Here is a 14710-nt window from a genome sequence, read left to right as displayed (position 1 = left end):
TCCCTACACAGAGCTAGGGACCAACCCATTTCCATTCTTCAAGTGTCATTTCCTTCCTGGGAGGACGTTCCCTGCAGGGCCACAGCAGAGTCCCTGACAGCAGGGAAGGCATCAGCCAGAAGACAGTAGATGTTGTTGTCTGCCTCCAGTCTTTGTTTGCCAAGCAGAGAGGAACCACAAGCCTTTGGGAAAAGCTTCCAAACAATGACCTATGCTTAGAAGATGACTCAGCTGAAATAGCTTCAGTGGTTTCTGTTTTCCAGCAACATCAAGGAGATACCACTGAAGTCAGAATGGTGGCTCCTCTCCAGACACAGCAGGATTGTGTGTCTTTGCCTCATCATCATTCACAGCAAATCCTACCATCTATAAATAGATAGTGCAGCATTCCTGGCCTTTCAATAAGGGCTTAGAGAGAAAGAAGGTCTCAGAAATTGTGCAGCAGTTCCTGGGGGTAAAGGGAAGAGGGATGACCAAACAAATCCTTGGTATTCTCCAGACCAGTGTCCTTAAAAGGCAAAGCAAGAAAGGGCTGAGACAGGACGAGGGGCTGGAAGCTGCAACACAGAAGTAAAGACACAGAGCTCAGGTTTGAGATCCTCTCTGCACAGCAATAGAGAGGGAATTCAGATGCTTCTCATCCTGGGATATCCAAGTTCTCAGGTCAGCAAGGATGTGTGTGTGCTGGCTGCACCTGCCCTCCAAGCTGACCAGTTCATACAGAGCTAAATGTCTGTTGGTGCTCCCTGCTCAGGGCTTGGCTGCCCTGGGCTTGGCACACACTAATGCAATCAGGCAGCTTTTGGACCAGCACTGGCCTTATGCTGCCAGCTGGAAGCATTGTCTGCCTGCACTAGATCACACGTGTGTATTCTGAGGAGGAGGGTTAGAGAGCATTTCTCACAGCAGCACCAGGTAATATTTCCCTCAGCTTATCCACAAAGCTCTCCTGCCTTCATTTAACTGCTCTTCAAGATCCACCACCCCTGTTGTACCATGCCCAACTCAGAGGTGTTTGCTGCCCTGCCTGCATTTGGGCAGTGAGAGGAACAGATCCTTGGAACAAGCACAGCCCTTACTGGGAACTCACCAGGAATAAAATAACTAGTTACAAGAATGGGTAACACTAGAAGGTCAGGTTTGAAAGAGCAAGAGCAGGAGGCTGGAGAGGTCACCTGCTGCCAGCAGGCTGTGCCCAGGGTGGCTGCTGCCTCAGGCTGTTGGACCAGGACCAAGAGTGTGCCCAGCTCAGCTGGTTCACCTCCCACTCCTCTTGCCTGCCACCCTGGCTCTGCTTGGCACCTTCACCTGCCTGCAGGAGCCAGCACCTCAGTCTCACCCTGGTACCCTAATTCCACCAGATAAGGGACCAACAATGTGATTTTTTTCTTCTTCTTTCAACTGGTGCAAATCCTACAATCTTGCAGATCAGCTCCTTACCAAAATGCAGATGACCTATTTTTGTTCCATTGATGGAGGCACTTGGTGTTATTTTAACAGCTTAGAAACCCCTTTGAGATTTTATCCTAACTAGGTGCTAGTCAGGAAGCAACTTCTGACATATTTAAGGCTCTGCAAAGTGCAAGCAACAGCAACTATTCCTGTCAAAGTAAATGACCATATACATTATCTGACAATGTGGGTTCTTTAATCACCCACACAATGTTCCCTAATCAGCAGAGGGTCCCTGCAGCTTCTGGAACTGCCTGTTGGGATTTACTCCTGAGGGTCTTCGTCAAAGTCCTTGGATGTCTAGACATGAGAGCTTTATTCAGAAGGACCATCATTAGATAAGCCCCTTGAGAATGGGATCTATTAAATCTCTTTGGCTGCACTGAACAAGAAGCACTGGTGAGAGCAAATTCCCTCTGTGGATGGGAAACTGAACAGAGTGAAAAATATAGAAAGAACCAACCCAGACTGAACATGCCAGGTGACCCTGCTAGGGAATACAAGCTATTTTGTGTGCAGGAAGCCTGAAACCTGCCCAGCAGGAGAGGTAGGGCTGTGCTCATGCTGCAAAGGTGAGTGCAAACCCTCTGCAACCATTAGTTCCCACACGTGGGTCCACAAGGCCATGTTCAGTGATGTGCAGCTGGTCCCCAGAAGGTCTTAGGGAGCATCCTGTGGCTGTGAGGAAAGTCTTGGCATTTTCCATTAGGATATTTGAGGGCTGACAGTGCCTTGGGAACTGCTGTTCTGAGAAACTGTTTCTAAGGGAACAGAAAGCTTGTTGAGATGCAATTTGTTTCTTCATCTGTGTCCATCACCTAGCAAGGTGCTCTCTGTGCAGCACTGAAATACAAATAATCATGGCATAACATAACAGTAATCATCAGTTCCTGAAGACTGCAGCAATGTCCTTCCTGTAACCTGGGCACACAAAGCCCAAGACATTCCCAAAGCCAACATCTTCCTATTTTTGGCAGGTCCTACTCAATTTTGAATACGACATCTTCTCCATCCCTGCAAGCCTTCACTGATGGAGCTCTGGAAAGAAGACAACAGGAAGACCAAGGGCCTGGGGATGCAGGACCACTCACTATCATCTGCCAGAACGTGCAGGTAGGGACCCACAGACACATATTAACCACACACAATCTCAGTGGCAAGTTTCCAGTAGCTGGGCTTTCCCCAGCAACTCATTCTCTGGTCTCCTTTCACTGCCTGCAACACAAGTTACAAGCTCAAGTTCTCTACAAGCTTTTCAACAACATGATTAACCACAAGCACAGAAGACATCACAGTCCTCAAATCTGTGTTGAGCATGGGGTGGCAGGGCCCTGTCTTCTGCTCACTGTAGCAGTTTTACACGAGCATAAATTTCCCAGCTTCAGAAGAGTTTTCTCTACCCAGATTTGCATGAGGGTAAAGCAAGAAGCACCAGGTCCTGCTTCCTGTTAGCAAATCAGATCTCAGAAAACCCCCTGTATTGACATGAAGGTCAAGCATCCTGTAATTTTTCTTCCAGCCCCTGAGAATAACCAGCCAGCCAGGGCCTCAGAAACGCTGCCTGTTTGTCTGCAGACATGGGGAAAGGATGGATGTTGTGTTTGGGAAGTACTGGCTGTCACAGTGTTTTGATGCCAAAGGTGAGTTGGCTCCCATGGGTCTTTAGATGAAGGAAGGAGAGTGGCAACTGCCTGGGGCAAAGCTTAGATGGAAGCTGTGGTTTCCTAACACAAAGTGTTGGTTTGAGCTGTTACGAGTGGGATGGAAATTATTTTCCTTTGAGGCACTAAAAGTCCTCAAAAGTAACTTCTCAAACATCAGCAACATTCTCTGATTTTGAACTGATACTTCATTTTTGCAGCTTCCTGATGGTTTTATCCCAGAAAAAAACTGCTTAACCCCCAGGCTGAGGCAGGACCTGCAAGGTGTGGAGGTTGTGGTGAAAGAGGGCAGAGACAGACATGATGTTCCTTGCCTCTCTCTGCTTGACTGATTGCAGCAACTGCTTCTGCCCTCTCCCTCCCAGGCAGGTACATGCGCAGCAACCTGAACATGCCTCACAGTTTACCTCAAAGAAGTGGTGGTTTCAGGGATTATGAAAAAGATGCCCCCATCACCGTGCTGGGCTGCACACAAGCAAGGCTTGTGGGTAAGTTGTCCTCAGCAGGCAGGGACTTGCTTTCCTACCTTTCTCCCACACCCCCAGCCAGGGAAAGTGCAAGGCAGGACCAAAACCAAAAGAGTGGGGTGCCCTGAATTAATGGGATTTAGATGTTTCAAGAAACTCTGCAAAGCCCTTTCCCCTTCCCCAGCAAGCCTCCTCTTTCCAAGGAAACCTTGTCTCCTTCAGCTGCTGCAGCTGAAGAGAAGGCAAAGCACAAAAATCTAGGGCATGCTATGAAATCAGAGCCATTAGCACTGGGATTGAAGAGCATTCATGACCATCCTGGGAACGTGCTGCCCTGGAAGATGCTGTTATTACCCATGTTGATGGGAAATGCAGCAGTGTGACTGTCACCTCCTGCAAAACATGCTCTCCCCTTGATTTTGACAATCTTAAATCTTGATCTGCAGTTTGCTACACAATGATGCTTTTATCAGCCTGTCTGGCTTTCTGTTTATGTGGCAAGAACACAGTCCAAATTATTTCCAGTGCTCTCCCACCCCTCCATCCTCCTCCCAGACTTCTGCTCTGTGCATAGAGAGCAAATTATTTGGTAGCCAAGGAGCACATGCTGAGCACTGGGATTCAGGGAGCCAGACCCCTTAAAGACACCAGCTTCAGAGAGCAACATTTGGCATTTTCTCAGATTTTAGAGTGTTTGGTGCTGGTCACATTCAAACTAGGGCAGCTAAAATTAAACTTGCTTTTTAAACAAAGAGAAATGCCTGTGCAGCAGCAGGATGCTCAGCCTCCTGGCCACAATGTGCACCCAACAGAAGGCAAAGCTGGGAATCATCACAGCCCACTGGGTTGGGAGCATCACATGGGGCTGGGCACACAAGTGCAGATGTGACCTGCCAGCCATCTGCAGCCACACAGCCTTGACCTTGAGCATTGCTGGAGCTGGAATTCCTCTGGACACTCCAGCAAACACGCACCTTCCCTGGGAGAGAGACCTGCTGCTCCTGCTCAGTTACCCCCCTTCTCTCCAGAGATTTATAGATCTGTTTGACATGGTTACAACCATCATTAAACACAAGAAGCTGAGGTTAAGAACCCCTCCTTACTCCCACATCTTTGTCCTGCCTCTTCAAATAGAGCAAAAATACAACTCTTTCTTACCACACGTCTGTGCAGAGCTGAGCAGATTCATGTTCCCATTCAGCTCCCTCAGGCATTGCAAAAATATTAATAACCCTAAGAGTGGGGTTGACTCTTATCTCATTTTCAGTGATCTTCCACCTGTGTAATGAAATGGTAATTTATACCAGCAAAGAATCCAGCCAATTGAATTAAGCTGGGCTTGAGTTAAGTTGACTCATTCTGATTTATGGCACATAAATGGAATTAAATTCATTTCAAGCTCTCCACAATTTTTCTCAGCACACTGGTTGCTTTTTGGCTAAAACAAAGAGAAGCAGAAACAGAGGAAAAGCTGCAGTGATTTCTTTGCAGGGGGGTTAGATACCTAGATACAAGGGGAGCAACTCATACAGAAAAATGTATCCTGGTTCCACAGCTCTCCCAGGGCCCAGCACACTCTGAATGACCTGGACAGGCTTGACAAGTGGGCTCCTGCAAACTGCATGAAGTTCATCAAGGCCAAGTGCAAGGGCCTGCAGCTGGGTCAGGGCAATCCCCAACACAAACACGGGTTGGACAAAGAAAGGGTTAAACAAAATTAATCACTCCATTGCTGCTCATTAATATGAATTTCTTGTCACTTCAGTGTTTTGTCCCAGAAAAACATTGGACTGGATCTATCTAAAGTGGGTGCAAGTCTTTTCCCTGCCTTCACTGGGAGCTGCACCACACCCCAACAGTTCCATTAGGATACAGGAGGCAAAAAGCAGGTCCTAGATATTCCCCTCTCTTCCCAATTAAAGAATAAAGCTGGACATTTATTTAAGACAGGCTGGGAGAGTTGGGGTGTTCAGCCTGGAGAAGAGAAGGCTCCGGGGAGACCTTAGAGCAGCTTCCAGTGCCTGAAGGGGCTCCAGGAAAGCTGGGGAGGGACTTGGGACAAGGGCAGGGAGGGAGAGGACAAGGGGGAAGGGATGAAAACTGGAAGAGGGAGATTGAGGTGAGACATGAGGAGGGAATTGTGGAGTGTGAGGGTGGTGAGAGCCTGGCCCAGGTTGCCCAGGGAAGCTGTGGCTGCCCCATCCCTGGCAGTGTTGAAGGGCAGGTTGGATGGGGCTTGGAGCAGCCTGGGCTGCTGGGAGGTGTCCCTGCCCATGCAGGGGGTTGGGACTGGATGATCTTTAAGGTCTCTTCCCACCCAAACCCTGCTGTGATTCTATGAATTCCCAAAACAGACACTGGGAAGCTGCTTCAGCTCCTTGCTGGGGGGCAGACATGCTGCTGTTGCAACATCATTGATCTGGTTTTATTCACCGAGTGTTGAAACTTGCTTGCAGGTGAAGCCTTGCTAGAAACTAATACCATTGTAGACTACATCTACAGCTCCCCATCCCTGCGGTGTGTGCAGACAGCACACAACATCCTGAAAGGTAAGATCTGCATGAGCAGGAAAGGCTGCATTCTCCTCACTGTCTGATAAAAACACTGCCAAGGAGATAAAAGGGCATGGGAGACCCAAGTACAAGGTGATTCAGACTGAGGGTTATTTCCATGAGTGAATTGCTACCACTAAGGAACTTGCTACTCCCAGTAAGAATAATTTACTGCAGGAACTGGGAAGGGAACTAGTGACAGAGGAATGAGATGCTCTGGCATTGGAAACAGTCAAAAAAAAGTTCTAAAATACAGCCATGCCTATGTTCAGTACATTACATGTAGCTGCCAGCCAGAGGTTTACATTCCCTGGAATATTTTCTGGAGTGTGAGGGTGGTGAGAGCCTGGCCCAGGCTGCCCAGGGAAGCTGTGGCTGCCCCATCCCTGGCAGTGTTGAAGGGCAGGTTGGATGGGGCTTGGAGCAGCCTGGGCTGGTGGGAGGTGTCCCTGCCCATGCAGGGGGTTGGATCTGGATGATCTTGAAGGTCCCTTCCAACCCAAACCATTCTATAATATCAAATGCCAAATACAAATATAATTAAACTTTCATACCTCCTAGTAATCAACTGAGAGAGACAAAAAACCCACTTACAATCAAACTCAAGTATGAAAGCAGCCAAGTCTTGCTGCCTTCACCCCAGCTACTTGCACTAATCTCCAGTCTCCTCTCTCCCTTTCCCAGGCATGCAACAAGAGAACAACCTGAAAATTCGAATAGAACCAGGCTTGTTTGAGTGGACCAAGTGGGTCTCAGGAAGCAGCCTGCCTGCCTGGATCCCCCCTGTGGATTTAGCTGCAGCTACTCTAAGCGTTGATACAACCTACAGGTAGCAGACAGGGGGGTGAGAGGGTCTAGCATTGACTTTGTCTCTGAAAAGCAAACACTCTGCTGAGTTTTTAAATGTAAGCAGTGACTGGAAATGCTGCTGATGCTCCCAGGATTCATTTGGAGCAGGCTCGAGGATGCTGTGGTGAACATGACCTGACAACTGGCTTCTTATCAACCCAGTTTCCCAGCTCACTGTATTGCTCATCTCTCCTTCCATCCTGTGCATCTTTGAAGTGTCCAGGACATCCTCAAAGTATTTTTGTCTGGTTTAACCCTTTTCCTAAACCTTAGAGGAGTTTGGGCTCAGTTAACAGAAGGAGTTTTGCTGACTCAGTTATCTGACCATCCCATTCATGGACTGAACCAGGTCCTGGTCTGATTTACACTTTCCCCAGAGGAAAAAGCTGCTCTCTTTTTCTTTTACAGCTAATATGGTAATGGATCCTAATTTTAAATTTTGTATCACCCTGGGGAACATGTTTTCACTGCTCAGTAATTCAGGGTCTCCTGTGGCATCAAAATTGAGGTTTTCTATCAAAAACCAAAGCCCTAAGGATTTACCACTTCTCAGCAATTGATTCTGAAACATTTTTAGTGGGGAAAAATTGCAGGTTTCTGACTCAGGTTTTCAGAGTATTCAGCCTAAAAACAGTTGGTGAAAGCAACCAAAGTAAACATCTGTTTTAAAAACATTTGAAAGGCAAATGGATCAGCACCACTAATCTTTCTTCCTGCTTTGCAGAGAAAGGAAACACCAAGATAATTCCCTCAGCTTTCAGAGGCCCTGACAAAGCTGCTCTAAAAGTGCAGAGCTGACCTTCCCAGAGCTTGGAATTTTTGCCACCCAGCTCTAGGGATGCACAGACCAGTTCTAGTGCCTGTTTATGCTCCTCACCCCAAACTCCCACCTGTGCTGCCACCCTCTGCTGTTATCCTTTTATCCAGCCACATGGCCATACCTCTGTGTTCCCAGTATCCCTGCCAACAAACACTGAGGGGCTACTGGGAGCAACCTGGAGCCAGAGACAGGAGGGAAACTCAAGACTCTGTCCTCTGACTCCCCAGGGAAGCTGCTCAGCCCAAGACACAGATGCTTTTTCCTGTAAGCTGCACAGAGAAAGGCAAAATAAAACCCAGCAGAAACAGTCACATGGCAAAGAATAGACAAGCTGATCTGTTGGGGCTTCCTACTCTCACATTTCTGATTCAAGATCTCAAAGAGCTCCCACAAAGAAGCAAACTCCACAGAAAGGTCACACATTTCTAGTCCTCCACTGCAGTGTCTGTAGCACTATGACTTTGTGCAGGGACCAGCCCTTTCTGCCTTCGTGTGAGCCTGATCACTGCCTGAGCAATCTCAGATCAAAACAAAACATTTATGACACACACACAGTCCACATCTTCCACCCACGTGGCCTTGGTGACAAACATTTTGTGGCTGGGTTTTTGGTGTCACCAGAAATGCTGGTGTTTCCCAGTGTCCCCGTGGTGTTTAAGAACCCTCAAGAGGAATAAGTAGCTGAAACATTAAAAAGAAAAAGAAAGAAGATGTTAAAAAGAGGATTTTTTCCCATATCTAACTGTACCATAAACGACTTGTGTTGCATCCTCTTGGCCTGCAGCTAAAATCCCAACACTCTGAGGGTATCTAAATAGAAGTTTTTACACTGTGTTTATCCCAGAAGGGGCATCACATGGCCAACACTTGGCAGAGCAGCTGGACCACAGGAGAGTTTCTGCTTCAGAAATACATTCCTTCTGGGAAGACCATACAACTTATTCTCAGCACAAGAGCAGAGCTCTGTGTGGTCAGTTGCTCAGGTGGGGGACTGGGACACAACCCTCCCAGTCTCCTCTCACAGGGTAATTCCTGTAGATACATCAGATCACTGGATGGAAGGAAAAGCTGGGTGTTTTCCTTGCACCACAGCACAAAAACAGAGCCTTCTGCTTCCTATCCCCTGCCTCTCTGCCTCTAGATTATCTTTAAGGTTCCTTCCAACCCAAACCATTCTATGATTGGAGGAAGAAGTTACTATTTTTCCCAGCTACCTGAAATGCCTTAGTGCAGGAGTAGGAAATGGTAAAGCTGGTCTAGTGGTTCCCTGCTCATGGCAGGGGGGTTGGATCTTGATGATCTTTAAGGTCCCTTCCAACCTTAATGATTCTATGATTCTATAAAGACCTGAGTCTTGACATTCAAGAAACATCATAATGGTCCAGACACAAGACAGCCCTGGGGAATCAGATGAGTTAAAGAAACAGATACTTTCAGATCAGTCCTAACCTTATCACTTCTTCCAATTCACCATACTTGTTTTTCTGCTCACAGACCTCATATTCCTGTCAGCAAGTTAGTGGTTTCTGAATCTTATGACACATACATAAGTAGAAGCTACCAAGTGACAAAAGAAATCATCAGTGAATGTAAAGGCAAAGGTAAGTGCTACAGAAGGCCTGAAAAACAAGACCAGCTCTCTCCTCCTATGCACATAGTTTAATGGGTTGTTATATGATGAACTGAACATATTTTGGAAGAAATTCTGGAGTGTGAGGGTGGTGAGAGCCTGGCCCAGATTGCCCAGGGAAGCTGTGGCTGCCCCATCCCTGGCAGTGTTGAAGGGCAGGTTGGATGGGGCTTGGAGCAACCTGGGCTGGTGGGAGGTGTCCCTGCCCATGCAGGGGGGTGGATCTGGATGATCTTTCAGCTCCCTTCCAACCCAGACCATTCTGATTATAAATGCCCTGCTTGATCTCGGACACCAGTCCCTAAAGCTGGCTTTGTCTCCCTTCCTCAGCCCACATTTCTCCCTTTGTTCCAGGAAATAACATCCTGATCGTGGCACACGCATCATCCCTGGAGGCCTGTACCTGCCAGCTCCAGGGGCTCTCACCACAGAACTCCAAGGACTTTGTACAGATGGTCCGGAAGGTAATTAGCACCAAGGAGCAAAGCTTGCTCACTTCACCAAGAGCAAACAAATTTGCAATCTGCTTAACCAGGCAGAGGACACTTTGCTCCTGCTGCTTGTTACTGAATTTCACCCCTTTCAAAAGGCAGGAGGGTAAAGCAGGTGGGTTTAAAGGTTTATCTCAACGTGTCACTTCTGTGCCAGAGAGCAGGGGATCAGATGCCCACCCACAAACAGACTTGCAGTGACTCTGCTTGATGTCTCTAGATCCCAGGGGCTGCCCAGAGCCTCCTGGAGTGCCCTCCAGTGCCAAAAACACCCTGCCCACAGATCACAGGGCACTTCTGCCCTACACCACTTCCCTTTCCCATTTCACTCTGAAGAGCTGTTAACTGGCAGCGGAAAGGACTGAAAATTATCATGGGGTCTTCTGCCTTCATCCCTTTACTCCAGCCCTGACTAAGAAGATGGCCTTGTCTCCTGCCAGCCCTGCAGACCCCCTCTGGGGTATTCCCAGCTGATATTTTCCCTGGTGACACCTGAGCCAGAGTCACATCCCTGTTTCTCTTCCCTAGCCCTGCTGGCCTTCAGGGTTTGGGACCATATCAGCCAACAAGGCATCTTTGGTTCCAACTGGTCCCTATTTAAACTGGGCTACAGGGGTATAATTTGTCTTTCCCAGTGTTCTGCACATCCAGTGGTGCACAAAGTCTGACTGTCACACACTCAATCACCTTTTGAAAGTGGGCTTTGGGGAGGGGGAAGCAAGATTTCAGCCCTCTGGGGAGCTCCCTCCCTGCCCAGCTCAATCCAAGCTCATTGCCTTTATTTCCATCTCTCTTCACACAGATTCCATACTTGGGGTTTTGTTCCTGTGAAGAACTGGGAGATACAGGTGTTTGGCAGCTTACAGACCCCCCCATCCTCCCTCTCACACACGGACCAACTGGAGGCTTTAACTGGAGAGAAACCTTGCTACAAGAATAGGCAAAGCTACATGAGCAAGGAAAACCCACGGCCTTCCTAAGCATTGGAGAATGTCTCTTCCTTCTTGTGTTTATTGACAGTGGAAAAATAGTCACATTATGTTCAGTGGATCACACAAGCAGCTGTTCTAGCATCTCTCTCACAGCCACAGTCATGCAAAAATTCTCATCTATTAGACAAATACAAAAGGGAGTGATCTGAGGGGGGGGAAATTAGAATTCAGATTGCAGCTCTGGCACAGCAAGGAGTCTCTCTGTAGTCAGTAGCTGGGGTGGATTTCCCCAGTTGAATGAAGCTCTGAGAACAACAGGAACTTTCACTGCCTTCTGCACCACAGTAGAAACACTGTGTAAGAGTCAAGCTTTCAGGATACTGGGCTTTGGTTTTTTCACTATTTTTGCAAAGCATTTGCAGGCTTGTTCAGGACCACACGTTAACACCCTGTTCAGACCAAACATTCTCAGCACCTGCCATCAAGTGTTTCACCACCAACTGGAAATTCAAGTCCAGCACTGCCCCTGCAAGCAGCACCAGAGGATTCCTCTGCTCTGTTTCAGCACTGCTGGGGCTTGTGCTGGACATACCAGGGGAGCAAAGACTGATCCACAGCAGAAGAAAATGCTGGATTTCACCTGAAGTTTGCACATCAAAAGCAAGCACCGTTGTGAACAAAGACTGGGAGAAGTTGCCTTTGAATGGAGGTGAAATCAGCCTGTTCCAACCAAACCTGAAGGATTGAGAAAGCTGGAGGGTTGTTCCCCTTTTATTGAAATCCACCCTTGTGCACAGCCCCAGCCTAAAGTGTTTGTATCATTTAAAATCCCTTCAGAAGAGCCTAAAAAGTTGTGCTGGTCATTTACACAGGGGTGGCTTTCTGTCCCTTGTGAGCTTTGCTGGCAGCCCTGGTGAGGCTCTGCAGTAAGCAGCTTTCTTCAGGAAGTCATGATGAAATCAAAAAGCCACTGAAATTCAGCACACTTTAATTCCCAAGTGCCATCTGTCATAAAGACAAAGAAGAGCTGAAAAAACACAACCCCATTACATTTAGGAGGAACATGCTGTGGGTCTATGAAGATGCTCTTTATCTGATGGGGGGAAGGGTTCTGTTTGGAGGAGATGGGTTTCCATCTGGAGCTAAAAGTCTTTGAAATCACAAGAAGGGTCCTCTTAGCCTGCAAGATCCCCACACCAGCTGCTTCCCAGAATGCAAAATACAGCTACTGTGGGTAGTTTATAGTAGAAATTGGCTTCAGAGCAGGGGTCTTGTAGATGAGTATTGTCTTAAGTCCTCAGCCTTGGGTGAAGGTTCCTGCAGAGTTTGTACAGGTCTTATCCATGTAGGTTCATTTTAAGAAGGTACTTAAAAATGTGCTTAAACAGGATGGGAGAGATTTAGGCACACTCCTTTCTTGGTATGGGCCTTAAGTTTAATTATTGCCATGAATACCATCAAAGGCAAGTTGGGAAGCACCAGGAAATCAATTTTGGCATCCAAGGTACCCCTCTCTGACCAGAAAAGTGTTGGTGTCCTCATCTGAAACTTTTCTATGGCAGGAAAGTTGAGGCTGGCCAACTTCTGAGGAAGGTTTATTATTCAAAGCAAGATCAAAGCTTGATTTTGTATCATATGAACCTTGGGCAGGGCTGCTCTCACCTCCAGCAGGCTGGGACCCTGCTGTATTTGCAGCAGTGGGAGCAATTAAGGAGTGATAAATTGCAATCCCTTCTGCCTAAGCCAGGCAAAACACTCAGCAATTCCAAAGTAACAAAGCAGAAGGGGTTTTGGCTCAGCTTTGGTTTATTGCACTTGCCAGAGGGCACCAGATTCCCTAGAGATTGGGAGGCAGCAGAGAACTCATCCTGTGCAATATGGACATTGTCACCACCCATAACAGCCCATTGTTTGTACATTTATGACTAGGTAGGACCAGTGGATCATTCATAAGTGCATTATTATAGCAGGGATGTAAACTGAAGAGTCAGGGAGATAACTTATGAGAAGACAGAAGAAACTGCTCCCGTGCAGTGAAACTGCTGTCACTTTAGTTTTTAACTGTAATTTAAACTATTTTTGGCTTGAACAGACACTCTGAAGAGCATTTTTGGCTTGTTTGCCTTCACGTTTCCTCACTGCAAATTGCAAAGAGATGAAAACTGAGTAGATGACAATCACACCAAGGCTAATGGGGTTACTGACGACTGGGTAATTCCCTGGGCTGCTTTTGGTTTCACACCCCAGGCCGGGCAAGATGCGATTTGGAGGCAACAAATGTTGCCTGTGCAAAACCAGAGGAGGTTGCTCAGGTGCTGCTGCAGTTGAGCAACGTAACAGGGAGTTCATTGAGAAACATGAGAGGGAGCAAAACCTGAATGCACAACTTCAAGATTGTACTAGCTGATATTTGCCTAAAGGAATATGGAAAAGAGTGTTCTGTTGGAGAAGGTAGATGTTAAAATAATCTACTTTAAAAAAAAGTATATTTTTGGATGTTTAGAAAATATTTTGACAATGCAGTCTTATCTCTAATTAGATTTTTTTTTCCAGGTGTCAAGAATCTCAAAGAAAAATCCTATTCTAGCATTATTTCTCATAGTGGTTTGTGTCAAATACCCTCCTGTTGGTAAGGGTCACTGGGGGAAAAAAATGTTCCTTTTACTTTCTTAATTGAGACGTTAAGATGTCAAAACAATTGCTGCTTCATTTTCACTCCATTGCTGCTCATTAATGTGAATTTCTTGTCACTTCAGTGTTTTGTCCCAGAAAAACATTGGACTGGATCTATCTAAAGTGGGTGCAAGTCTTTTCCCTGCCTTCACTGGGAGCTGCACCACACCCCAACAGTTCCATTAGGATACAGGAGGCAAAAAGCTGGTCCTAGATGTTTCCTTCTCTTCCCAATTAAAGAATAAAGCTGGACAAGTATTTAAGACAAGTTGGGAGAGTTGGGGTGTTCAGCCTGGAGAAGAGGAGGCTCCAGGGAGACCTTAGAGCAGCTTCCAGTGCCTGAAGGGGCTCCAGGAAAGCTGGGGAGGGACTTGGGACAAGGGCAGGGAGGGAGAGGACAAGGGGGGATGGATGAAAACTGGAAGAGGGAGATTGAGGTGAGAGATGAGGAGGGAATTGTGGAGTGTGAGGGTGGTGAGAGCCTGGCCCAGGTTGCCCAGGGAAGCTGTGGCTGCCCCATCCCTGGCAGTGTTGAAGGGCAGGTTGGATGGGGCTTGGAGCAGCCTGGGCTGGTGGGAGGTGTCCCTGCCCATGCAGGGGGTGGGACTGGATGATCTTTAAGGTCCCTTCCAACACACTTTTCTATGATGATTCTATGAGATTTGCTAAGGAAAAGCTGTTCATGTAGTATTTTAATAAATTGCAACTTGAGGCTTGGGCTAAAAGAACACAAGACTCCAAGTGCAGAATCAGATTCTATCACAACAGCAGCTGACAGGATGGCATTCAGCACCAGAAGGTCAAAACCAGAGTACTTGAAAAAGTCCAGTTTGGATCAAGAGTTTGTCCTTATCACTGGGCTTTGTATGTCCCTCTGTTGAAGCAGATAGGAGGAGGCTGCAGGATCTCCAATGCTCATGCTTTGCCTGCTGGTACCTCTCCCACATCATGCAGGTGCCAGGTCTCAAGTTTCCTGCATTCCCCTTATATTTAGTGCAGTGGCAGTTGCAGCCAAACACTGAAATGCTCTGAGCATGGAGCCAGGTTCTGTGGGAATGTAAATGGACACTGTATGCTCATAAAATGGTTTGGGTTGGAAGGGACCTGAAAGATCATCCAGATCCAACCCCCTGCATGGGCAGGGACACCTCCCACCAGCCCAGGCTGCTCAGAGCCCCATCCA

At 47.3% G+C, this 14710-nt stretch overlaps 1 protein-coding gene across 1 annotated transcript in view; it reads left to right on the top strand.

Annotated features, from left to right (window-relative positions):
* UBASH3B (ubiquitin associated and SH3 domain containing B) overlaps positions 1–10862 on the top strand; it is a gene marked incomplete at its 5' end in the record, with an annotated part of 21686 nt that extends 10824 nt beyond the window's left edge. The window contains 8 exons of the mRNA XM_009995024.1: positions 2430–2565; positions 2972–3092; positions 3479–3601; positions 6037–6129; positions 6817–6961; positions 9296–9402; positions 9786–9895; positions 10725–10862. Coding sequence (XP_009993326.1) covers positions 2430–2565; positions 2972–3092; positions 3479–3601; positions 6037–6129; positions 6817–6961; positions 9296–9402; positions 9786–9895; positions 10725–10862 — 973 coding nt within the window. The remainder of the gene's footprint in view (positions 1–2429; positions 2566–2971; positions 3093–3478; positions 3602–6036; positions 6130–6816; positions 6962–9295; positions 9403–9785; positions 9896–10724) is intronic.
* Positions 10863–14710: the final 3848 nt, after the last annotated feature.

Source organism: Chaetura pelagica, unplaced genomic scaffold (assembly GCF_000747805.2).
Source record: "Chaetura pelagica isolate M959 unplaced genomic scaffold, ChaPel_1.0 scaffold113, whole genome shotgun sequence".
NCBI classification, from domain to species: domain Eukaryota; kingdom Metazoa; phylum Chordata; class Aves; order Apodiformes; family Apodidae; genus Chaetura; species Chaetura pelagica.
Note: the sequence above shows the minus strand (reverse complement) of the source record. Positions and strands in the feature narration are given on the sequence as shown.